This window comes from Pelophylax lessonae (genome assembly GCF_965119305.1).
Source record: "Pelophylax lessonae genome assembly, chromosome: 4".
Classification (NCBI taxonomy): Eukaryota; Metazoa; Chordata; class Amphibia; order Anura; family Ranidae; genus Pelophylax; species Pelophylax lessonae.
In genome coordinates this window covers 354,274,352-354,300,553 of record NC_138771.1, presented here as the reverse complement: position 1 = coordinate 354,300,553, position 26,202 = coordinate 354,274,352, and the positions used below count along the sequence as shown (strand labels likewise).

Below are 26,202 nucleotides of genomic sequence, written 5' to 3'. Positions count from 1 at the left end.
AGATTCGATTTGATTCCATCGATCAACCTCAGTAAAAATAGCCTATTGGATTTTTTTCCATGCGATCAGTGCAGGCAGCTATAGCTGCTAGCAGTGATCATTGTGTTCTGCCAGCAGGGAAGGCTCCCTGCTGAAAAAACACAATAGTGCTGCAGAAGGGATTCCCCTATCAACCATGACTGTGTTGATGGAGAATCCAGCGATTTTTCTTTCCTGTAACCTGATTGCAGGAAAAAAAATTGCATCATCTATTGCTTGCTTAAGGCTGTGTTCAGTGCAGCTAAGGAGTCGCCCTCAGGTGTTCAGGAGGTGATTCCTGCTGCTTCCTGAATGTCTGTCTGGTTTTTATTTTGCCACCATGTCTCTGTTCGTTGATCGGTCTGGAGTAGCCAGGCCGCTATTGGCTGAGACGGGGGTCACTGGGCCTGGCACTCACTTCCGCCTGGGTGTCAGTGGTGAAGCTGAGTCCCTGACGAGTGAAGCAGGGGCATAGAACAGGCCTGAGGGGCCCCGAGGGCTGGAGCAATACATACCTGTGTGCTGCCAATGGTACAGGGATACCTCCAGGGTGTGTAAACACTGGGGACAGGGGCTGCTGGACTAAAAGTCCCAGCATGTGCTATACCTCCATTGCATATTGTAATAGAACTACAAGTCCCAGCCTTACTTATTACAATTTTAAACATACAAAGTTCTTGAGGTTAATAGGCAAAAGCTGAAAGGCTTAACTTTGTGTAAACTTGTGCCGTGCATCTATAAAGATACACATCAGGGCTACGTAAGTTGTTTTTTTTTTTTTTTTTTTCTTAGTTGGCTAAAAAAAAAAAAAAAAAAAAAAAAAAATCTGTCTCCTAGCATTTATTTTTTTATTTAATTTTTTTACTGGCTGATTTAAAGCAAATTTGTCAATCCCTGCCCTAACTCAAAGCAGCACATCCACAACATGTGAACGGCCTACTTCGCCTGTATTTTACACTTTGGATAGGTTGCTGGAAGGTGGGGGGTGGTAAAACTGCAGCTCAGCTGCCTGCTTTTAGTACCACACATGTAAAAGATGCCTACGTATTAGCACAGGTAGCAGAACCCAGCTGGTGTTACTGGACAGTCATATTATCTAGGGGTCGCTCTTTCTTTTCAGCCTTGTGGTCTAAGTATTCAATGCAATAGAAATATGAAGAAGCCACCAGATATCGTCCAGCCTGGGCGCCATTTTTATTCAAGACTTCTGTTGCATATAGACCATTGCCCCAACATGGCAGTCTTCCCGCGGTGACTTTGTGGGCACATTTACGGCTAGTCACCGTGGGTGGGGGCCCCTGGTTCGTCCGCCACTGTAGCAGTTGGGTGGTGGCACGGGGGTCCTTCTGACTCGACTGCCAAGATAGATGCCTATTACCAATGGGCACTATGGAGCTGTGCTCTAGATGTTCAGAACTTTAAGCTGGCAACAATTATATCTAACCTCAGAGTAGAGACGCATCTCTTATCTATTTTCTGTCTTTTTAAACCTCTTTGTTTTATTTTTTTCCTGTTGTAACTCTGTATGGTGACTAAGGGTCCTTTCACATGGGGCGAACCGTTTTTTCATCCGCTCCGGCACTTTTTTTTTTTTTATGGACACGGGTGACACTTGTGTCATCCGATCCGTATGTCCGTTTATCATCCCATTCGTTTGCGGATGATATACGGACAGAATGTATGTCTATGGGCATTGCGGATGACACCGCTGACATCCGTTTTTGCGTCCGCTCCGTTTCTTTAAACGAAAGAAAAATAGGGTTCTGTTCCGTTCCAAAAAATGGAACTGATAGGAAAGGACGCAAATCGGATGTCAGCGGATGGTCATCCGCTGACATCCACAATCCCATTGACATGCATTATGTCCGTTTTTCATCCGCAAAAAAAATGGGATGTATGTCCTTGCTCTATACAAGTTGATGATGTAACATCACGCAATGTTATGTTTTTTGTTATTTTTCTCCTACTGAAACTACATAAAATGCATAAAAAAAAAAAAATAATAAAGCCAATCTTGAAACACATTTCCAGGAAAAGGGGAATACAGTTAGATTGTGGTTCCATTTGACTGTCCCCACTACAACAACAAGATTTGGAAATTGCAGATGAGCCAAGCAACATGCATATTTCTTTGTGCTTTAACTTTACTTTTAACTATAATGTTGGAAACCAAAAGTTCAGCGCTATTTTGTTTCCTATATTGTACACAGACTGTCTCCTGTTGTGTTGGCTGCTTGTTTTTTTCACAAGTGCGGTATATTTTGGCTTAATTTTTAACTAATGTAACGTTAATATAAATTGTCCTAATATATATATTTTTTTTCTTCCAGGAAGTACACCTCTGGGATGCTACAAAAAGCTAATAGAATATCATAAAAATGGAGATCTTTCCTTTAAATATGTAAAAACCTTTAACATGGATGAGTATGTGGGTGAGTAGTCGTTTTGATGCCAGTCGCTGGCTTATAGTAGATCATTGTCAACATTGCCTTACCTCACAAATGTGCTTCTGAAAGAATGGTCCTACATTCCCATAGGCACACTCCTAAACCTTGTGAAAGAGACTTCCCAGAAGAGGTAGGGCTCTTCCACACTATGTATCCGTCAGACGGACCTCGTTTATCTCAGCGGGGGATCGATCCGCCGATCCCCCGCTGAGCAGGAGGATGACAGCTGTTCTCCGCACTGTGTGCGGAGACACAGCTGTCAGTTCCCCATACATCTCTATGGGGAAATCGGATGGGAACGGACCGTCGGATCCCATCCGATCCGCTGGACGAATGGAAAATAGGGTTTTAATCCGTCCAGACTTGACGGATCAGATCGGATGTCAGCGGACATGTCTCCGCTGACATCCAATGCCCCATAGGGATGCATGGGGGGACCGTTCAGATCCGCCAAAACGGACAGGCGGATCTGAACGGTCCGTCTGTGTGAAAGAGCCCTTAAAGCTGCAAAGGGTGGGGCCAGTTCAACCCTATGTAAAGGCAGGTGTCCCAATATTTTTGACAATAGAGTATGTATGTGTGTATGTATATGTGTGTGTATATTTATGTAAAATCAAGCAGTAGGTGCATTTGCAGTGTACCTGTCCCAAACTGTATTTAAGGGCATGGCATCCCACTTTTGTTCAATAAACGGAAAGTTCACATGTACTTCAGTTGCCCATGCAGGGGTTTCTTCCCATGCATAGATTCTCTCTATCACTGCAAAAACATAATATTTAGCCTCCTGGCTCACTTGTTGACAGCACTGCTGCTCCATTTATCAGTCCCGTTGACTGCGTTGTCCAGCTCTCCTGGAACACTTGGCTCTCTAGCCTTTAGTCACAGCTCCCTGCTGCATGGCCCACCTCTGGCCTATGGATTGGGGTTCTCCTGACACACCAATAGGAGCCAACCTGACTCCTGGAACTGAGACCTGTCTCTTGGCTTCTGGCTGGGCCCCCTGACCCTGGGTGAGACCTTCTGTCTCCCACACTGGGAGCGGTCTCCAAACTGGAATCTCTGAGCTATCTTTAGACCTGAGTATGTAACGACCCTGCACACCTGTGTAGTCAGCCAGGTTACAGGCGTTTTAACAAAACTCGGACACAGGATTGACTGCCCCAATCTAGAACAGCTAGAACTTTTTGTGTGCTATAGTAGACTCAGACCCTTGTATGTGTGCCAGGACCCCACATGCACCCCTAGAGTAACCTTGGACCAGGCTTTGTGCAGGTGGACAACTTTTACTAAAAGCTTGGCATGTTAAACATAACATGGCAAAACATCCTTTCCCTAATTAACAATGGCTGCCTCAGTGTACCTGCATGGGTGAAGTCCATAGCTGGCATGACTCGATTAGAGACTTTCATGGTTTGGGTCTATGTACTGAAGGCTGATGTTTCGTTGACAAACCTACAAGTCTCAGCAGCATGTCCTGCAAGTTTCCTGCTCTTAGCCCGCTGACCCCCACTCTCTTGAGACCCAAACCACCTTTTGTATATCATAGGACAGGAGGCTGGACCCCCAAAAGCCAGTGAATGTGAATAGGGGTTACAAAGCAGATTTAACCCCCCCCACCAACCTGGGAAGCCACACTAGTCTTGCTAACCTAAACATAGTAGGCAACCTGCCTGCAAGTTTGTTTTATGGTTTAGGTTAAACCCTAACTGAAGGCACTGCTAGGTTTTTAATGCTGCCTGTGTCCCGGTTACCATTTGCCAACTGCGCTATAATCTAATGACTGCTACAGCATCGCAGTCGTCCAATTCAGGGAGGGCATCATATAGCTCGCACCCAGTGGGCACTGTGATCTCTGTATCCTTAGTACACAGCTGATCACATAGGGTAAAGGGCTAATCACAGCGTCCCTTTACCAGGTGGTCAGCTGTGTCTAATGACAACTGATCACAATGTAAACACAAGCCAGTTATCGCCATTCCTTTCCTCACGCTGACATGGTGAGGAGAGGAGAACTGATAACCGGCTTGTGTGAAAGGGACAGCTACACTGATAATCAAGGCACTAGTTATTAGTGCCGCCTGTCAAGGCCATTCAGTGCCCACCAGTGCCGCCTCATTAGTTCAGCCTCATTAGCGCACATCTGCAATGGAGAAAAATTACCTGTTTGAAAAATTTTAGAACAAACTATGAAAAACTTCTTTCTCTTCTCTCTTCTTTCTTCTTTCTTCGTCTTTTTTTTCCTTTTTTTTTCTTTTTTTCGCCAAAAAATAGAAAAACCCAGTGGTGATTAATACCACCAAATAAAAGAAATTGTCATTTAAAGTGTAACAGTGCTGAAAGCTGAAATTTAGCCTGGGCAGGAGGAAGGTGGTATATGTCCAGTAGGCAAGTAGATTCACCCTCTCTATTTGTCCTAGTGACTGTTCTCATGGAAGGTGAAAGCAAGAGGAAACACAAAATTATTTAGTGGTCACCTTAACGGGAATAGAGTAGAAAACTTCCAATGGGGACACTAGTTCTGGTAACCCCGGTGACTACCAGGAATTCCCTCGCTTTTTGGAGGGATTTCCTGTAACTTCCTTATGTAGTTATGGGACAACAGGCAATGCAACACTGGGACACAGATAGGGGAAAAAAAAAAAAAAAAAAAACCCTAACAGAGGATATAAAGTCCAACCCAACCTGAAACACTTATATTTATATATGTTTTTTATATATATATATATATATATATATATATATATATATATATATATATATATATATATATATATATATATATAATGTACTATGCCGACGTTGAATTGTCATCTGTGACTTTGTTGGGAGGACTCCCAACTTTCTAATGGTGACAAAAACCTATTTTTGAGTATAGTCAGAACTATGCCTTTCTGTGCCTTCCTGTCCTGGTGTTATCAGAAAACAATTCTTGAACAGGTAATACAGGTGCATGGGAGATCTCCTCCCCATTGGGCTAACTAATGGACAAAGTTTTAAAGCCTGACAGATTATATTTATTCTTCACCATTCTATCCAAATCCAAAAACACTTGTGAATGGAAACCAACTTCAGGCAGTTCAATGCAAATTGGAAACTGCTTGAATCAACACAAATAATTCAGAGGTACTTGAATGCACACTGCCTTTGACACACTTCTATATTCCTCTAAGATTCTTCTAGGATTCTTTTGAGACATCATAATATTCGAATAGGTTGCACTAAGTGTGATGTCTAGTAACCCATAGTAACTGCAGACCAGTATTCAGACTAGTCACCTAGTTTTGTTTTCAATGCTAAAGGTTTTTATACATTTTCATTTGCACTAATTAAAAATGATCTTTGTGTAATGGGAGAGGGAGATGGATTTAAAAGGTTAAGCCTCGTACACATGTACCGATCGTCAGCCGAACGATCGGCCGTCTTTTGTCCAGGGCTGTCATGTCTGTTGAAAACTGCAAAAGACTGCACACGAATTTTGTCGGCCAACAACAGCCGACTGCAGAAGTGATGTCATGTGATTTAACTTTCCTTGTCTTTTTTCGTTTCTGAGCATGCCCAGTCTTGCAAATCTGCTGTCTGTCGGCCGAATTCTGTACTGACTGGCGAACAATCGGCCGTTCTGGTGTTGGCCAACAAAAAATTTAATGCCTGCATGACAGATTCTGTTCGGCCGAAAATGTGCTGTCGGAAGCATCATACTAACAAGCCTACAATCGGCCGATCGGTCGAATATTTACGGCCGACAATCGGTACGTGTGTACGGGGCTTTAGTCTACTAAATATTTTCTTGTATGCGTACTCTGGTGGGCTAAGCCATCTGCTGATTTTTTTTTTTTTTTTTTTTATGCTGCTTTGGAAATTTAAGGGTAAAATAGCCCCACCATACATCCGGTCTCTGGTTCTGCCCACTTTGGAGACTCACTCCTGATACAAAAGGGTGTTCCTACTCTTCTTGCTGTATGCTGCCCAATGTAAAAACACAATATTAATCCTACAAGAAATTCACACCCCTCTCACGTTTTATATTTATACCTGGAATTAAACTTTACAATTTACAGTAGATCATATACTTATTTCTACGTGGTTGTGCAAGAAGGCTTTTATTAGGTGTTGTCTCACTCTAACCAAGGTGTGCTGCCAGGTTTATCAGATGTAATAGCCCTAAACTTATCAAATTAGAGAATGACATAGTCCACAGCAATAACACTAATTGGTTCTAAAGTGCAAATCCTAGCAAAAAATATTTTTATCTCTGGATTTTAACACCAATGACCAATGTAAAACTTCTGAATTCTAACTCCTTATCCATTTCTGTAAAGAGGATATCGTGGCTGTGTGGCTAGGAATGACCCATATCCCTCTAAGGGTGCAGGAATTTTAAAATATTTCACATCTGTAATAAAAGTTTGCAGGAAACATTCCTCAGCTTCTTCTCAAAATCACACAGGTAGGTAAACTATAGAAGGTTTTTTTGAGTTTTCAATTATGTATATCTACTAGGACGAGGCACAGGCAATATTCAAGGTGCCCATGGGCCACCAAATGGACACCAGACCCACCTATCTCAACTGAGCTATAGAAGGGGTCTAATGCTCAACATAGGGTGAAATTTGGCCTGAAGTCCATCCTTGCCTTCCAGACTTAACTAGGTATCTCATTACCTTATCGCTTTTTCTATATGCAACTTCGACATGCAGTAACAGCGCAGTTTGGCTTACAGAATGTTCACTTTCAGCCCTCCTAAGCTTTCAGAGCTTGTTGATTGACGGGGATCACACAAAGCTGATTTCAAGATATAACTGCCTTCTGCTGGCTGATTCTTCCCCACGGATGACCAAGATTAGATGACCGTGGCAATCTAATTAACTGAATGTAGAGAACGAGGTCTTGCAGGATTTGGTAGGGTCCTAGCTCTCTGGGGTTTTAGCGACAAGGATAAGCTTATTCAACTTGAGTATCTGCATAGAATCTTTTACACCCCCTGCTCTACTTTATAAAATGGGGAAAGCCATATCGCCTGAGTGTCATAATTGCGATGTCGCTTCCGGAGATTTTTTTTCACATGGTTTGGGACTGTCCAAGGGTACGCATTTTTTGTAGTGAAGTTTGTGCATTAGTTGAGGAGAAATTGGCTCTACCTAATATATGCACTCTGGCTAGATGCCTATTGATTGATTTTGATGAGGAAGATCTTAGAGAATTTGCAAAAGTCTCTACTTAGGAATTGGATCCTTTTCTTCTATGCTAAAAAGGCCATTGCACTATACTGGAAGAAACCAGATCCTCCTAGCCTACAGGTTTGGATTGACCTGATTAACAAAGCATTGCCAATGTATAAAATGACTTGTATTACTCGGGGCTGCCCTAAAAAATTTGGAAAATTTATGGTCAGGATGGGTGACTACCGAGTCACGTGATATAGATATTTAAATGCACTGGTTTTACCTGGATTGTTGTTTTCATATATAGGTTCCTATATGATCGATAGACTAGTAGGCTTGGTCTACTTTCTGACTGTTAAAGTACGAAATCTAATTTACCTTCTCTTTTTATTTCTCCCTCTCCTTCGACCTGTCATAAGTATGCAGTTTTCTGTGAGTTTCGCCAGCAAGTTGTTTTGACTTTATTTTCAGGTTTTGTTTCTTACTGCACATCCATGTAGGTTTATCTGTACACTTCATGTCTGTCCTTGGACAAGATTGCTTTCTTTTTTTTTTCTGGAGATAGTGTCAAAAGGGCCCTGAATCCTCTTCTTTGCCCAGTAAACATGCAAGTGGCAGACAGGAATAGTAGTTAATTTTTTTTCATAGATCTATGTGAATGAATGATGCAGCTGTGTGGGTGGAGCCCCACAGCCATGCAGATTCAAGGGTGACAGTGGCTGCAGGGGCGAAGAGCACCTGCACACTGTCATAGAGGTGGGGGCTGGGTAGGGGAATCCCATTTGCAACATTTTAAACCCTAAAATGTGTGTAGCACCCTACAAAGTAGGTGCTAGGTAAAGTATAGTGGGCCCTGGCTGCCTAACAGCAGGGCTATGATCTCAGCTGGGCTGTCATGTCTCCCAGGTGTAGCTGTTGAGACTGGGGAGTCTCCCCACTGTGCTTCATGAGAGGGAACTCATTGGGCAGTGGAGGAAACCCAGCCAATGGTGCACTCAGGCCTGCATCTACCCCGGAAAGGCAGATTCTGCCGCACAGCATTCTGGAAGTGGGTAGAAGTTTGAGGGGAACGCATGACGCAGCGTCTTTGACGGGAAGCAGAGTCCCAGGAGGGAGAGTACGGCTGTCATTCCTCCTCTGTCAGCAGGATCAGGTGTCCCAGATGGCTTGTCTGAGGTGACAGAGGGCTGAGCTGAGCTGCAGAGAGGATCCGGTGTGCCGAGGACCAGCGGAGTTGAGAGGGGTCCAGTTTCAGGAAAGCATTCCCAGTTTGTGAGTGCTGCAAACTGCCCCCTGGGGGTCTGCCTAGAGAGAGAGAGGGGATCACTCCGGTGAAGGTCGAGGGGATCCAGGAGCTAGCTAGCCAGTGCAGGAGTAAAAGTAAAGGGGTTGCCAGTGTTGACCGTGAAGAGAAGCAGAGAGGGTGCCAGTGTGTGGACCCTGAAGCGTAGAGGGGGGTGCCTAGTGAGAGGACCCTGAAGCGTAGAGGGGGGTGCCTAGTGAGAGGACCCTGAAGAGCAAAGGGGGCGCCAGCGGTTGGGCCCTGAAGTGTTGAGAGTTGCAGCAGCACAAGCAGTTACAGGAGCTATCTCAGGAAGGACTGGAGGGAGCTGTATGCAGGACTTTTGAGCTACCCAGAGCGTCGGAAGTCAAGTCTAAGTACAGTCCATGACTTTTGAGCTGATCAGTGTCAGAAGTCAATTTTAAGTACAGTTCAGCAAGTCAATGTTTTTTCAAGCGCCAAGACAGCGCTGAAAGACTTTTTTCCACAAAGTGTCCCAATTGTACCTAGTTGAGCCAGAGGAGTATCCCACTCATTCCCTTCTCCCATCCCCAATCTACAATAAACAAAACAAACCAAAGATGCCGGAATGGTCATTGTCTCCAATCTCACACTTGGGTATTCAGCTTAAATGGGCTGAAGGTGTCACCGGTAACAATGGCAGACCCACATCAGGCCCAATGCCTGGAAAACCTGCTACATCTATAACATGTACCATATTATAAGAGGTGGAGTTGGCTTTAAACTGACTTGACGGACTATGAAATCCATTAATGTAGTAGTCGACTGTGCTCAGCAGTGTATGTATGTATGTGTGTGTATATGTGTGTGTGTGTGTATATATATATATATATATAATGTAATGTATGTACAGTGCATACAAGATTTATATTAAAAAGAAAATTAGTCAATCAAGTGGCACCTTGCTGTGTGTGTGTGTGTGTATTATATGAAACAGCAGAGGGCGCCAACTAAATACAGTACATACAACAAGATTTTATAAAAAATCAGTCAGTCAATCAAGTGTGTCTTCAGGAGCATGGAAACAGATACCGCTATCAGGAGCTGTGTAGGACACCAGAAACAAAACCAAAAATCCTGGAGTGCATGAACTGATGTCACATGAGATGACGTTACACCTGGTACACCTGGGGTGCATTGTGGGGGAGGGCGGCTACATGTTTTGGAGCATAACTGCTCTTTTCTCAAGCCACACACTACACTTAGAGGAACTTCACACTCCCCTTCACAATTTTTTTTTTTTTTTCACCCTCTTACCTTGAACGCAGAGTTGTCCACAAAAAGAACACACAACCAGCAATTGTGAAGACACAATGACTCAACCTCAGCTGCAAAACACACTGGGTGGATGACATGCTCTTATCCTAATGTAATGTATTGAATCCATGGACTTTTTATTATAGTTCTACACCCACAAAGCACATTTGTATGATTATGTTGCAGTTTAGCTGTATCTCTACCTGCACCATTCTTGATTAAGGCCGGCGATAGATGGTTCGAACCTGCTGAACCGACTGAGCTTCCAACATGTATGGGCAGGCTGAATGTACCAAGTTGATCGATCAACTTTGGGTACAACCAGCCTGCAAGATTTTACATGCAATTATCACTAGTGGATGGTACAGCCGCTAGCAATATTTTCTATCTTCTCCCGACGGGGACTGTTTCCCTTCCTGTGGTTGCAGGAAAGAAATTTGCTCCCTGTACAGTATGCCTAATTCTCTGTGAACTGTGCTCAGCAGTAGTATTTTCTGCAATCTGAAGGGAAACAAATTTCACCCAAAATTCACAGCATATAGATCACTCTAGAATCTATCCCGCATCACCATTTTAAATCTGCTTAAACGGATTTCCAATGAGTTCCGTTCATATCTGTGAGACTTCAAGTTGCAAGGACTTCAAAGTAGTCCCTGCACTACTTTGGTCCGCCTTTGATGTATTTTGAAGTCCATAGACCTAGGCATTGCTTAAGTCCAGTCAAAATTGTGGCAAATTAATTGCAGTAAAATCTCACTACTTTTAGGTTGCACAAGTGTGAAAGGGGCCTAAGAGAGAGAAATGTTTTTTTAAATCCACTCTAGGCTCACAAATCTCATTTATTAGCCTTAATAGTTTCTATTACCTGTTATCAGGGTGTGGCTGCCTCACAGGTATATGATTTGCCTTCCTACATACGATACAATCTGCAGGCGGATAAACAACAACTCAGCTGGCAAAAGTTTTAATCTCCACCTGTCTCCCAGAATCTTCTATTGCCACTAGTGCAGAGCTAGAGAGGATGAATTGTATAGCCTTCAGCTGGTTACCTGGTATACTTTGTCCTTAATCACTTGGGATCTGACTATACAAGCCTCAGTGGAGATGTTTGTCTCAGGGTAAATTTACAGCCTTAGCACAAGTCCTTTAAGGTTTTATGTTGTACTTTGCATCTTGGATCTGATGTGTAGTAACCATTTTATGCTACTGGGTTTGCATATGGAGTTGCAGTATTATTTGTTACCTGGGTGTGACCGCCTCACAGATGTTTGGCTTGCCCTCCTAAACAGAGTACAATCTGCAGTCTGTTAACACAACTCAGCTGGCAGAAGATTAATCTCCACCTGTCTCAGAGTTTCCCACTAGAGCAGATCTGGGAAGGATGAAGTGTAAGCTCCTCAGCTCCACAACTCTTGGTGGTTTGATACCCTCCCACAGCCCAAAAAACATACTGATAGGTTAAAGTAGACCTCCACCCTCTCCTATCACTTGCCACTATTTCCCCGTAACCCTACACAATACTAAAAAAAATATTTTGAGGGGTTTAGGAGGCTTTTCTGCAGGGCCTGGTCCCACAACTCTTTCTCGCCTAGGAGAAAATGTCAACCTACTCCCCACCCACCCCAAGCCTCCTGGGATACTGACCTCACGCATTCCAGGAGGCATTGGAACACTTTGTGCCACATTGCACATGTGTGTAGCTGCGCATCATCAGGGGGCCAGCTCAAAGAACCTGGAAGAAACGGCTGGAACCCAGATGAATTTAGAAAGAAGGTGGTGGCTCAGGATCCAGAATGCTGAGTATTCGCTGGGTGGGCGAATGTGTTTTTGGTGGACCACACAGGGTTCAAGATAAGAGGGTGAAAGGGAGAGTGAAGTTCCTCTTTTAAGTGGATTGTTTAATTCTGTGTTTGACTGTGACAGAGATATTAAACTTTTAGCTGCACTGGAACAGTGACTCCTTTTGATAGCTCAGTGCCATGTGTAAGATACCATTAAACATTAATGTGTTATATGATTTCCAGTGGAGGCTGGTTTTGCAATACATATATTGACATATATAGAAATATAAAACTGCAGATCGATTAAAACTGCTCCAATCCGATTGTTACCTAGACTTGTATGCAGTCTGCTATAAAATTTTGTATGGCATTTGGAATGCCACAGCTAGTGAAAATAAATAAGAAATTATACTGTAGAGCAGTAGTCCTCAACCCTGGCCTATAGGGCCCACTAACAGGCCAGATTTGCAAGATAACTGAAATACATCCCAGGTGATATCATTTGCTGCTCAGTGATTACAGTACTCTAGTCTGCATCTCCCCAAGGTAATACCTAAAATCTGGCCTGTTAGTGGGCCCTGTAGGCCAGGGTTGAGGACCACTGCTGTAGAGGACAGAAGAACCTAATTGACCTAAACTACATAGACATCTCTGAGGATCATATGGTAACCAGTGACTATGGTTCTTATGTTTTTATGTATTGCTAGATTACCTTTTTGTATTACTTGACCCTCCCTTCTAGATTGTAAATTCTAACGAGCTGGGCCCTCCGAGTCCTCCTGTATTGAATTGTATTGTAGTTGTTCTGTTTTCTCAAGTTGTAAAGCGGTGTGAAAACTTTTGGTGCTATATAAATCCTGTATACAGTAAACCCCCTTCCATTGCGGGGGTTACGTTCCGGACCCACCCGCGAAAAGTGAAATTCCGCAAAATAGAAAAACCCTATTAAAATACACTGTAGGCATGTTTTTTTTTTTACTGTCACTGTACGTGTAAAAGCATTTTGAGGTCTTTAAACACACTTTTAAAACAATAGAAACTCATTTAAACACATAAAAGATACTGAGAGACAGAGCAAGAGCTATGAAAAACACAAAAATATTAAATTTTTAATGATTTATATAGTAAAAAAACGCAATATACCGGGACCGCAAAAACTGAACCGCGATGGAGCGGGGGTTTACTGTAATAATAATATTAACCCAACTTAACCATAATTCTGTCACTTTTCATAGGACTTCCTAGAGAGCACCCTGAGAGCTATCATTCTTTTATGTGGAATAACTTCTTCAAGCACATAGACATTGCAGCAGAGAATGCACACATCCTCGATGGAAATGCTCCAGACCTGCAAGCTGAGTGTTATTTATTTGAAGAAAAAATTAAAGCTGCTGGTGGGATTGAATTGTTTGTTGGAGGTCAGTTTTTTTTTTTTATTATATTTAAGTCATTGTAGTTCTAAACCATTTAATCTTGTGTTAAATATTAAAACATTTTTTTAATAAAATATTAGTTGAACTGCACCCCATCCCTAAGCCTTAGCATGCCAAAATTCCCATTATGGATCTCTGTGAGCAACCTCCTCTAAGAATTGCAGTCTACATTGGTTCAGGCAGTTCATTCATTCTCTCCACTGAGCCAGCAGGCCATGGCATATTGTGCATGGATAACCTTTTCTCTATAGGCCGTATTGGAAAAGCTAGTTGCAGACTTGTGATCAAAATTGGGGACTATTGCTTGGATCGTAGCTCTTGAGCGAGGCTGTCAACAGATCTGTAATGAAAACTGTATGTGACACGAGGATGGCTAAGGGTGGACAGTTGAACGATTATTTTTTTAAAGGGCTTTTTTATTCTGTGAATAAGATATTGCACATTGTAGGAATATGTGTAAATTCTGACAATTTATCTGAGAATTGCATTAAAAAAAAAAACCTAACAGAAGTGCAGTCTGTTTAAATTATTCTGGCCAGCTCCCAATCTCAGTAAAGCTCATGGTTTGTGATATCTGCGTTTTCTTTGACTGTCCAGAAAACTTGCTGAATCAGCCCTATAGATTTACCACTTGCCTACGGGGCACTTTTACCCCCTTCATGCCCAGGCCAATTTTCAGCTTTCTTTCAAAGATTTTTATTAAGTTTTAACAAAACAAAATCCATCAACAGAAGATAACATTTAGCCAAATTAAACGGTAGGTAACATACAGAAAGATAGAAAAAAGATGACACTATACTAGTGTATCTCCCCACACCTCGGAAAAGGTTTTGATTAAATATAAGATAAAAATATGTAAGCGCTGTATATAGCCTAGGCTATTTTTCTATCAACATACAGAAAGCTTAATTTTCAGCTTTCAGTGCTCTCATGCATTGAATGACAATTTGCGTGATCATTTAACCCCATATGAAATTTATTCTGGTGGTATTTAATTACCACTGGGTTTTTTTTTTTTTTTTTTGCTGAACAAATGAAAAAAGACTGAACATTTAAAAAAAAAAAAAATTTTTCTTTTGTTTCTGTTCTAAAAAATTTGCTAATAAGTAAGTAATTTTTCTTCACTGATGATCAGGGCGCTGATGATCAGGTAAGTACCCAGGTTATTTATTTTAATGCAGAGAATGCATGAAGGTAAAAAACCTTCAGCCCTTAAAACCATTTTAAGCAGGTCAGATGCATTTTTCAGTGAATTTTCTGAAATTAATGATCTCGAAAACTTCTCAGACTAATGTCAAAAGCGTACTGCATTTGACCATTGGCACTATCCCAAAGCCTTCTAACACAGATCCTATAGCAGAGATATGCAAACTGTGACCCTCCAGATGTTGCAGAACTAAAAGTCCCATGAGGCATAGTAAGACTCTCACAGCCATAAGCATAACAGGCAGAAGCATGGTGGGACTTGTAGTTTTGCAACAGCTGGAGGGCCACAGTTTGCATATCCCTGCCTTATAGCATTCAGTTGTGGTGTACAATATTCCTCTTAGGCCTTTCACACAGGCTTTCCAATCAGGTCCACCTGTCCATTTTTCAGGCAGACCTGATCGGAAGCTCCTATGGGCAGGCATATGTAAATGGACTAGTCTCCATTTTTCATCTGCCTACCTCCAAGCCTGTTCATGTCCAGAAAGGAAAAAATTTTTTCTTTTTCAACTGAGCTCCATTTTTGCTATTGACTCAAGCAAGTGTTCATACAGTATATTCCTATAACCGCCAGCCAGGAAGGTCAACGGAGAAAGCCAAGCTAAACAGTCATGGTCATGCTAGGGCTAGCTGGTAGGATATTTCTCTGGCATATGGCAAAAAGATCTGGTAGGGGATTAAAATACACCTTGCTCCATTCTAGCTGAAACAAAAAAAAAAAATAATATATTATATTTTATTATATTCTATTATAATTTTTTTTTTAATGTTACATTCCACCCACATTTGAATAAGAGAAAGTTTCAAAGAATGTAAGACAAGTAGACGCAAAGCATGTGTTTTTTTGTATTTACTGGGTTGGTTAACTTTTTCCCTAAAAAAACAAAAAAAAAAACAAAAACAAAAAAAATTTCATGGGAGTGCAGTTTTTGTGTTTTGAGAAGTCACATTTTATAGTATAGGAAAAACATTTTGTTCCCTTATTTTCCAATGTGCATGTACTTCTCTTTTAGTAATATACTTTATACAATAATTACTTTTGCAACTTTACCTTAGCAGGAACCAAAGGACAACTTTAAAACTTGCTATACCTGGAGATGGGTTGAATATAATTTGGGAATGGGCTCTGAAAACAAATCCTTATGTTTTATGCATTAAATATTTTGATTTGTATTTACCCAGGTTATTCTGGTCAGGTGGCAGTTTGTTTTATGGACTACCAGTCACCCATAGACTTCAGATTAGAAACACTTCATTTAATGAGTTTGTCCTTTTTATGGGTATATCCTTCTAAAAATGTAGCGCTGTAGGCTTTGTGTTCCAATATGCTCACTTTAAGAAAAATATCATATCAAACTTGCCTCCCACTACGCTATACCAATTTCCAAAGTGTAATAAAGCTACCCCTCTGCTAGTAGTTGAAATTTAATTGAATCAATGTAACTGGCCAGCAGTATAGGCCAGCAGTACATGGTATGTGTGGGTATGGTGTGTTTCCTGTAGTGACCCCAAGTCTTCAGTAATTACCCAACCCAAAGGAAAATACCAAATTCATCAGTATTGAAAAAGGCTTTGGAGGATTAGTTTTGTAAGAACATTGCAACTCTGAGTAGGCTTTTTCCCCCCATATATTTTACTATAGCTAAATCTCTATAAAAAAATTTTTTTTGTCTTTTACCAGGCATCGGACCTGATGGTCATATAGCTTTTAATGAGCCAGGGTCCAGTCTAGTCTCTAGAACTAGAGTGAAGACCTTGGCTATGGACACCATACTGGCAAATGCACGCTTCTTTGATGGAAATCTCTCCAAAGTGCCTACCATGGCATTGACGGTTGGTGTGGGGACAGTAATGGATGCAAAAGAGGTAACAAACACACTGATATTCTTGTCTGCTTTTTAACTTCGTAAGGAAAACCTTCAGTTTAAAAAAATATGCTGGTCATTTTGGGAAGCATTTTAACGTGTATCAGTGATCGACCGATTATCGGCAACACCGATATATTGGTGACCGATATGCACTTTCCCTGATATATCGGCAACGGCCTTTGGATTTGCCGGTATTGCCGATATTTCGGGAAAGTGCTTGTACCGGAGTGATGCCTGCAGCTAGAGGAATCACCCCAGTACCGGTGTCCATAGCCGACGGTCGGCTGTCTTGTAATGACAACCGATTCGGCTGAGAAGCCGCTCGGCTGTCATTCCAAGGAGCAGGAGGGAACGTTCCCCCCCCCCCTCCGCCGCTCCCGGCCCACCGGGAGACCCGGGCATCTTACCTGCAGGACCGCCGAAGAGAAGACACCGCATTCGGCTCAGAACGGGTCTCTATTTTTTTTAATTCGGCGGTGCCGAGTACCCGGAAGTGATGTCAGCACTAATTTAACACAACTAGTGGATGATCCCCCTCCGAGGCAACCTCTGCCTACAGTTAGTTGGAAGCCATTGTGGCTGTGCCCCCGACTCGACTTCCTTCCTCCCCAGCAAAAAAAATAAAAAATTGTCAGGGGGCAGTGCGGTTCCAGGCCGCAGGTTGGACATGCCTGCTGTAGACATTAATAAAAAAAAAAAAAAAGAATTTATGTCCGACAATATCGGCCGATACCGATATCCGATGACCAAAGTATCGGCATTAAAAAATGTTATTGGTCGATCAATAGTGTCTATAGCCAAAATTTTAAAATTTAGTTTTGGATTTGTTTTTCTGCTTTTGGAGATATTTTTTTACTTCCTGTTTTAGTAAAAAGGATGCTCTCCGGACAGGAAGCGATGGAAAATCTCTCTAACAGCAACACAGACAGAAGTAAAAAAATGTTTACATTACCTAGGAGAATCCTCGAACCTCCTGTTTTTTTTTTTTTTTGCTGCTTTTTTTTTTTCCCCTTTTGCATATTTTCTCACTTTCTGTCTGGTAAAATGATGTCTCCAGAATAGAAAGTGAGTGGACATCTCTAATGGAGCCCCAGATAGCGGTAAAACCTGACAAGGGTTCTAACCCTCGCCCTACTCCATCCAAAACAAAGTTTTGCATATAGGTACATGTTAACAGAACTGTAATGAATCCAGAACAGTGTATCACAGCACCTGCTGCTGCTCAGTGCTATTCTCACAGTTTGTGCCCCATGCTATGGAAGAAAACGCTGTAAGCCTCACAGTATGCAATTTTCATAAGGAGGCTTCCAGTAACAATAGTACAGGGACCACAAGTCTGCATGCAACTAGTTTAACTACTGGGGATCCAAAGTATACCCCTTTCCCACCCAAATGTAAGAGTTCTTATCTCCTATGTTGCTTGTACTCAGATTGTGAAGCTATATCACTGGTCATATGCATGCATAATTATTTGATTATAGGATGAGTGAAATTTTAACTAAGTATATTGGATTTATATTGTTATGTTAAGAATTCTGTTTTTTTATTTTTAGTAAAAAAATTATTTTACATGCACAATTGAATGCATATAGTGATCTTGTCATAGACTTGTTTTAAAACTGAACTCCAACCTTGCCTTTAGTCTTGTACATCTGCACAGGCTCCTCTCTCTTGAACTGAAATAGTTTGTGATTTTTCTGCATACTATGGGGGTTATTTACTAAAAGTGGAGAGTGAAAAATCTATTGCAACTCTGCATAGAAACCAATCAGCTTCCAGGTTTGATTATTGCCAAAACTTAATTGAACAAGCTGAAGTTGAAAGCTCATTGGCTACCATGCACAGCTGTATCAGATTCTGAGTGCACAAGTTTTAGTAAATCTACCCCGAAGAGCCTCTCGCAATGTACATGAACTACAGAAAGTCAGATTTTTTCTTTTAAAGCCCGTAGCGTGTGAAACACACTCAAAAGACTTCACCCGGTGCATAAAAAAGTGCACACACACAAACGTGAGGAACACAAAAAGTGCACAGGGTGTGCGAACAAAGTGGTCTTCCCTCCGAAGAGGTAGGACCCGAACCTCGATCCCCCGGGGCGCAAGACTCCTGACAGGGATTTGAGGTACTCATGGTCTGTCTGGCCGGAACCAGACTGACCCCGTTCTTCAGGGGGACTGCCGAAACAGCCCCCACCGAGTACTAAGTGGGGCTCCCCCGAAGGGAGACCCCATGAGAGAGGGCGGACCAAGCCAAAAGGCCATATCCACCCCCTCCCAAGACTCAAGGTAGGGCCCGAGGACCCACACCCTACAAGTCGTGCAAAGTGAAAAAAGGTGATAGAAAAGTGACAAACCACAAAGAAAAGACACACACAAACAAAAAGGTGGGGGAGGGGAAGTGGAGAGGTGAATTAGTGCCCTTGTGAAAATACAAAGGCAGGCCTTCCGGCCGGAATAAAAATTCCTCTGGTCGAAGCCAAAAGGCCTTGCCCAAGAGGCAGGTGCTTAAAAAAGTGTGCGTAGGTGCAGTGACCATGGTGCCGAAAAACTCAAGGCGAGCTGCCCCTCACCAGTGAGAATTAAGGCACCCCTGGGCTGCCACCCCAGGGGCACATACACTACGGGCTTTTTCTACCCCGGCCCAAAGGCCAGACCAAGCGTAGCCCTATCCTACCAGGAGGCATCAGAACTTTGGACAGCTTAGGGAGAACCTACCTTCAACTGGGGACAAGCCTTTTGCAAGGCCAGATTCAACCCAGGAGGAAAGGCTCCCCCACCGCCACCGCCGTTCCTTACCAATCACATCCAAGAGCAGTACTAACTGGCCACGGAACCAATCCAGTTTTCTCGCTCCCTTCAAACTGGTAGGGGCGGACCCATTCAAATCAGAAGGCAACAGACCCATCCGGCTTTCTCTGACAGTGCCTACTTCCCGGTCCCCCAGTGACGTCTGGAGCGCCCCGGTTCATTTCAGCCCCTGCCGATACTAACCATCAGGGTCCATACCAACTGATAAGAACAGATACTACACTTGATCTTAGCCAAAAGGCCGAGAAGCGATACAGAAAGTCAGATAGTCTGCCTCATTTTCTGGCTGGAGGATATTCTCTATCATCCAATCCTCTACTTTATTCTTGGCCCCCCCTTATATTCATTTGGTTCTTTTAGTCATGGAGACTCAGTATCACATGTGGGTTTTACAAAGAAAGGTCTGATGTTTTGAGGAAGCTATATAGTACAAAACCCTGCCAGTCTCTTCCACCAGCAAAGATCTTCCTGCATTACATAGCGAAGCACAAAGACCGAGTGGTGGGATTGTGTCTAAAATAGGATCTGTAATGAAAGCCAGTTTGATTTCAATAATCTTTGTATGTTTAGGAAGAGGGGAGTAATGAACCAGAGTTGACAAAATATTAGAATATTAAGCGTCCACTTTAAAGTCGTTAACTATTGTGATTTGCAGGTAATGATCCTTATCACAGGTGCACATAAAGCCTTTGCCCTTTACAAAGCCATAGAAGAAGGTGTAAATCACATGTGGACAGTGTCTGCCTTTCAGCAACACCCTAGCACAGTGTTTGTCTGTGATGAAGATGCAACTCTAGAACTTCGGGTGAAGACTGTGAAATATTTTAAAGGTAAACTTCCAACATTTCCTGTTATTAACTTAAAATCTAGACCCTTTACGACGTATTTTAAAATACTTTCTAAAAAAAGAAAAGATGTTTGTGCGTGTATATGTAATATACTTTGTTTTTGTTATTTACATAGTAGATGCGGTTGAATAAAGACAATAGTCCACCCAGTTCAACCTGTGTAGGTGTGTGTGGCTGTAATCATCTCACATAGCCCTGAATGTTCTGATCCTTGAGATTTAAGTCTAAGAGTCTTTTTGAAAGCCACCATACTTCCCACAGAAACCACCTCTTGTGGTAGAGAATTCCACAATCGTGTAGCCCTAACAGTAAAGAACCCCCCCACGTTGCCTGAGGTTAAAACGCTTCTCCTCTAATCGCATGGTATGCCCTTGAGTCCTCGTGCAATCCCTTTGACTGAACCGCTTTTTTTCTAAGCTGAGATCCCCATTGAGATATTTGTAAATTGCTATCATGTCCCCCCTCAGGCGTCTCTTCTCCAGGGAGAATAAATCAAGCGTTTGCAGATGCTCTTCATAATTAAGGTCCTCCAATCCCCTTATCAGTTTAGTTGCCCTTCTCTGGACTCTCTCCAGCTCCAACACATCCCTTTATGATTTATTTTAGAAAATAACCCCCCTTTTCCCAAATGATAGCAGCCTGTACCAACCAGGGTATCCCCCATAGGTACTACAATTACTCACAAGCCACTTTATTAGGTACACCTGTTCAATTGCTTGGTAACACAAATTGCTAATCAGCCAATCACATGGCAGCAACTCAATACATTTAGGCATCTAGACATGAAGATGCCAGAATGGAGAAGAAAAGGGATTTAAATGACTGTGAACATGGCATGGTTGTTGGTGCCAGACGAGCTGTTCTGAGTATTTCAAAAACTGCTGATCTACTGGGATTTTCACGCACAACCATCTCTAGGGTTTACAGAGAATGGTCCAAAAAAAAAAATATCCAGTGAGCGGCAGTTGTGTGGCCGAAAATATTTTGTTGATGTCAGAGGAGAATGGGTATCCTGGTTCGAGATGATAGAAAGGCAACAGTAGCTCCAATAACCACTCGTTACATCCAAGGCATGCAAAATACCATGTCTGAATGCACAACACATCGAACCTTGAAGCAGATGGGCAGCAGAAGACCACACCGGTGTTACTTCTGTCAACTAAAGCCTCGTACACACGCAACGATTGTTGGCCGACCGATCGGCCGTCTTTTGTCCAGTGTTGTTGTGTTGGTTGAAATGCGCTCTAGACTGCACACTCATTTTTTCGGCCAACAACAACCAACTTCAGAAGTGATGTCATGTTCTGGTTTACTTTCCGTGTGTTTTTTCTTCTCTGAGCATGCCCAGTCTTGCTCATCTGATTTTTGTCTGCCGAAATCTGTACTGACTGACGGAAAATCGGCCGTTGTGTTGACGGCCAACAAAAATTTTATAGCGTGCACACCAGATTTTTTTCGGCCAAAAAGTCGCAGTCGGTTGTTGGAAGCATCATACTAACAAGCCGACAATCGGCCGATCGGACGTTGGCCGAAAATTCACGGCCAACAATCGTTGCGTGTGTACGAGGCTTTAGAACAGGAAACTGAGGCTAAAATTCGCACAGGCTTACCAAAATTGGACTATAGAAAACTGGAAAAGCATTGCCTGGTTTGAGAGACAGATGGTATGGTCCGAATTTGCCAGAAATAACATGAAAGCATGAAGGCATCCTGCCTTGTATCAATGGTTCAGGGTTGTGGTGTAATGGTGTGGGGGATATTTTTTGGCACACGTTGAGCCCCTTAGTACCAATTGAGCATTTTTTAAATGCCACTGCCTACCTGAGTATTGTTGCTGACCATGTCCATCCTTTAATAACTAGAGTATACCCATTTTCTGATGGCTACTTCCAGCAGGATAATGCACCATGTCACAAAGCTTAAATCCTCTCAAACTGGTTTCTTGAACATGACAATGAGGTCACTGTACTCCCAATTGCCTCCACAGTGAACAGATCTCAATCCAATAGTGCACCTTTAGGATGTGGTGGAACGGGAGATTTCACATTGTGGATGTGCAGCCGACAAATCTGCAGCAACTGCATGATGCTATTATGTCCATATGGACCAAAATCTGAGGAATGTTTCCAAAGCCTTGTTGAATCTATAGCCACAAAGAATTAAGGGAAAAGGGAGTTCAACCTAGTGCTAGTAAGATGTACCTAATAAAGTGACCGAGAGTATATATGTGCTCCCCATGCTGATATCAGCCTGGTATGAGAATGGTGCTAAAAGAAAAGAGCTGAAAACAATGGGGTCTTTCCTAAAACATGAACACCAACTTCCTCCACAGCACCCTTGGTCACAGATGGCACTATGTGTATTAAAGAGGGTTTATATATTTTCTTGTTGCCTATGTGTCCAGCAAAAAAAAAAAATATTTTTTTAAAGGAGCACTCCATGTATAACTGCTGTTATTTTAGTTTTTGGCAATTTACACCACCTGGAAATTTCCCCTATTTCTTAGCCATTGGTATTGTATTGGTAGGCTATTTGCATTGAGTTACTGGGTCTGTGTACCTCCTGTGGCCATTATAAAGAAGTTTCTGCTTTCTGTGTAAGATTATTTTTGATACAGTATTAGGAATTTAACAGGAGGTGCTGGAACACACAAAGGCAGTCTAACAGCTGAAATTCCCAGGTTGATAGGAATTGAGTTATGAAGCATAGCAAGAAGATGTCAGAGTATTTAAGTCGTATATGGAGCCGGAGACTGATTCACCCCTTTAGGTTACACCCATAACTAAAGAATTGTGTTTTTTTTTTTTTTTTGTTTTTTTTTTGGGGGGGGGGGGTTTGTGTGGACTATCCATTTAAGAGACCAGGTTTAAATAAGAGACTCATTTTAAGTCATTTTTATTGTTAAAAATCAAACAAATGTAAATCAGGGATTGGTCTTGGTGGCTTCACTGTATCTCAAGGATACACGATCACCAAACGTCTTGGGACACATGCCTTAACACACACATTATCTTTAATGGCATCCTAGTCTTATTTACGTAAGTTTTAATATTAAGTTGGCCCATCCTTTGCAGCTATAACCACTTCAACTCTTCTGGAAAGGTTGTCCACAAGGTTTAGGAGTGTGTCTATGGGAATGTTTGACTATTCTTCTAAAAGCGCATTTGTGAGGTCAGGCACCGATGTTGGACTGGAAGGCCTGGCTTGCAGTCTCCGCTCTTATTCGTCCCAAAGATTTTCTATCCAGTTGAGGTCAGGAGTCAAGTTCCTCCACCCCCAAACAACCTCATCCATGCCGTTTATGGACCTTGTTTGTGCACTGGTGCGCAGTCATGTTGGAACAGGATGGGGCCATCCCAAACTGTTCCCACAAAGTTGAGAGCATGAAATTGTCCAAAATGTCTTGGTATGCTGACACCCTAAGAGTTTCCTTCACTGGAACTAAGGGGCCCAGGCCCAACCCCTGAAAAGCAACCCCACACCATAATCCCCCCACCCCTCCACCAAATGATTTGGACCAGTGCACAAAGCAAAGAATAGTCAAACATTCCCATAGACGCACTCCTAATCCTTGTGGACAGCCTTCCCAGAAGAGTTGAAGCTGTTATAGCTGCAAAGGGTGGGACAACTCCATATTGAACCCTACAGACTAAGACTGGGATGCCATTAAAGTTCATGTGCGTGTAAAGGCAGGCACCCCAATACTTTTGGTAATCTAGTGTATGTAATAAAAACAAACCAGCCCAGTCACTAGTGTATGCTAAATCTGGTAGAGCAATTTCTCCATCTCTAGTTTTGAGTTATAGCACTTGGCATATTGGCATTGATCTTTTTATACAGGCCTGTCCTGTGCTTTTATACCATGTTTTATTACCATGCATTATGGCTTCAGTTAACGTGCAGCAGTAATTGTAAGGATTGTGAATAATTAAAGCTGAACGCCATATATGGATATTTTTCATGGTTAAATTGGTTTTGCTTCAACCTTTGCAAGTTCACTTGTTCCATATTTGGCTGATCCCTGTGGAAGCTGAGAATCGCTGTAGTAGCTGTCGCTACTGCGGTGATCCTTGCTGCTTTCAAGGTCCTGTGCCGAGCAGCTGCCCTACTGTATACTGAACACAGGAAAGTGCCAGCTCGGCATTGGTGCCATTCAGAGCACACATGCATTTATTTCATAATTGATGTAAAGGGTTTGCTGGATGAGGTGAAGAATGTGACATCACTGCCCCACTTCTTTGCCTTCTTCAATCATAGAATGCTTTGCATTCTTAAAGAAAAATGCATGGCATTATGTGAATGGTGCCCGTGCTGAGCTAGCAACCCCATCTGGTTACAAAGCAGCAGATCACTGGACCCAGGAGGTAGCAAGGTTCACTGTAGTAATGGCAACTACTACAATGATTCTCCACGTTCATAGGGATCAGCAAGGTAAGGAAATTGTAAACTTCCATTAATCCAAGCTGGACCAGTGTAACTAATACAGTGTAACAAAAGAAAACATACATGGAATTCAGCTTTAATTAGGTGCTCTGCAATAGAAAACAATTAATGACTGTGCTCTCACATTTACAGGATTAATGCACGTTCACAACAAACTTGTTGATCCTTTGTACAGCATGAAGGAAAAGGGGACAGAAGAGGAACACACTCCAAAGAAACCATACAGTGACTGAAGTAGCGTTAATATTGCTGCATTGACTTTGGAATGCTAACATTTCACAGAGTATATGTTTTGTAGTGCATTGTGCTGAAGGGGCTACATAACTCTTCCTTTCTCATAACAAGACCAGGAGGAAGAGTGATTCTGTATGCAGCGCAAGGTGAAAACTCCACCATCAATGTTTTGTAGTTAGATCTAGACTTAGTTTTCTACACTTTATATGAGAAAATCATTTCACTTTTACCCATGTTTTTGTATGACAAAATATTTTTTGTAGTAGATTGCAGTTGTATTACACGGAATTAAAGACGATGTATATTTTCCATTTTTTGGTCAGCCTTCACATGAAGCGCTCTAGTGCAATTACCATAGCCTCACACATCATTTTCAGTAATATAGAGATGTCCACATGCTGTTTGTTACCAGGCAACATTTTCAAAAAACTCTTAAAGCTGGAAAGTAAAAATCATCCTTTGCAGTGGAGCTGCCCATGCTCTGTAAGGGGTAAATGCTTGTTTTAGAGCTGGTTCACACCAGAATTGCACAGGAACGTGGTCTGCATCCCTGTGAGATTACTGTGCATTCCCCAGTAGTTCGATTTGGTAGCCCATTCATTAAAATGGGCTGCAAATCACACTGGGCCACACAAAAAGCAGTGCATGCACTACTTTTGAAAAACGCTCTTCACAAAATAACGTAGTACTATGTAATCTGGTGCCAGCAGATGCACTGCATTTGTGATCTGCATTTGGGTTGCTGTGTGTACTGGCACTTGAAGCACATCACAAATGCGGTGCATTTTAAACACGGTGTGGGAAGCATACATGGAATGCGCCTTCATCGCACCGCGTTCTGGTGTGAACCAGCTCTAAAGCCTCAGGCTCCTTTCAGGCCTAAGACCCCGTGTAGCAGATTCCGCTTGCTCAGCGGGGGATCGCTGAGCAGGTGGATAACCGGTCCGTGTATGCTCTGCTGTGCAGAGCGGTCACAGTCCTGCTCTTCTCTATGGGGAAATTGGATTGGAAACTGACTGCCTGTCTGTTTCCATCCGATCCACTGGACGGATGGAAAATAGGACTCCCATCTGTTTGCAGGCAGGATAGACTCAGATGACAGTGCGTCTGCTGACATTCACCACTCCATAGAGGACAATGCAGTGTCTGATCAGGTCTGCCTGAAAAACTGACAGGCGGACCTGATCGGACAGCCCATGGGGAAGGACCCTTACTCCATGTTTTTAGTGTCCCTTTATAACTAATCTGTTTAGGTCAAGCTGACCAAAACAAATGTATCTCTTTCATTCATTGATGGACACAGCTCCTGATCTTCCTAACCATTGGGTTCTACTGCCCCCCCTACAGGAGTAGGACACTAGGCAGAAAAAAAGTCTGGCTACACCTATGGGCAGT

The 26,202-nt window shown here is 42.5% G+C and overlaps 1 protein-coding gene across 1 annotated transcript in view; it reads left to right on the top strand.

The window, feature by feature from the left end:
- The window catches only part of GNPDA1 (glucosamine-6-phosphate deaminase 1), a 42,601-nt gene extending 17,499 nt beyond the window's left edge, over window positions 1-25,102 (top strand). Inside the window, exons 3-7 of the mRNA XM_082252697.1 lie at window positions 2,349-2,450; window positions 13,204-13,386; window positions 16,289-16,473; window positions 19,938-20,112; window positions 24,706-25,102. Coding sequence (XP_082108823.1) covers window positions 2,349-2,450; window positions 13,204-13,386; window positions 16,289-16,473; window positions 19,938-20,112; window positions 24,706-24,806 — 746 coding nt within the window. The 3' untranslated portion in view covers window positions 24,807-25,102. The remainder of the gene's footprint in view (window positions 1-2,348; window positions 2,451-13,203; window positions 13,387-16,288; window positions 16,474-19,937; window positions 20,113-24,705) is intronic.
- Window positions 25,103-26,202: the final 1,100 nt, after the last annotated feature.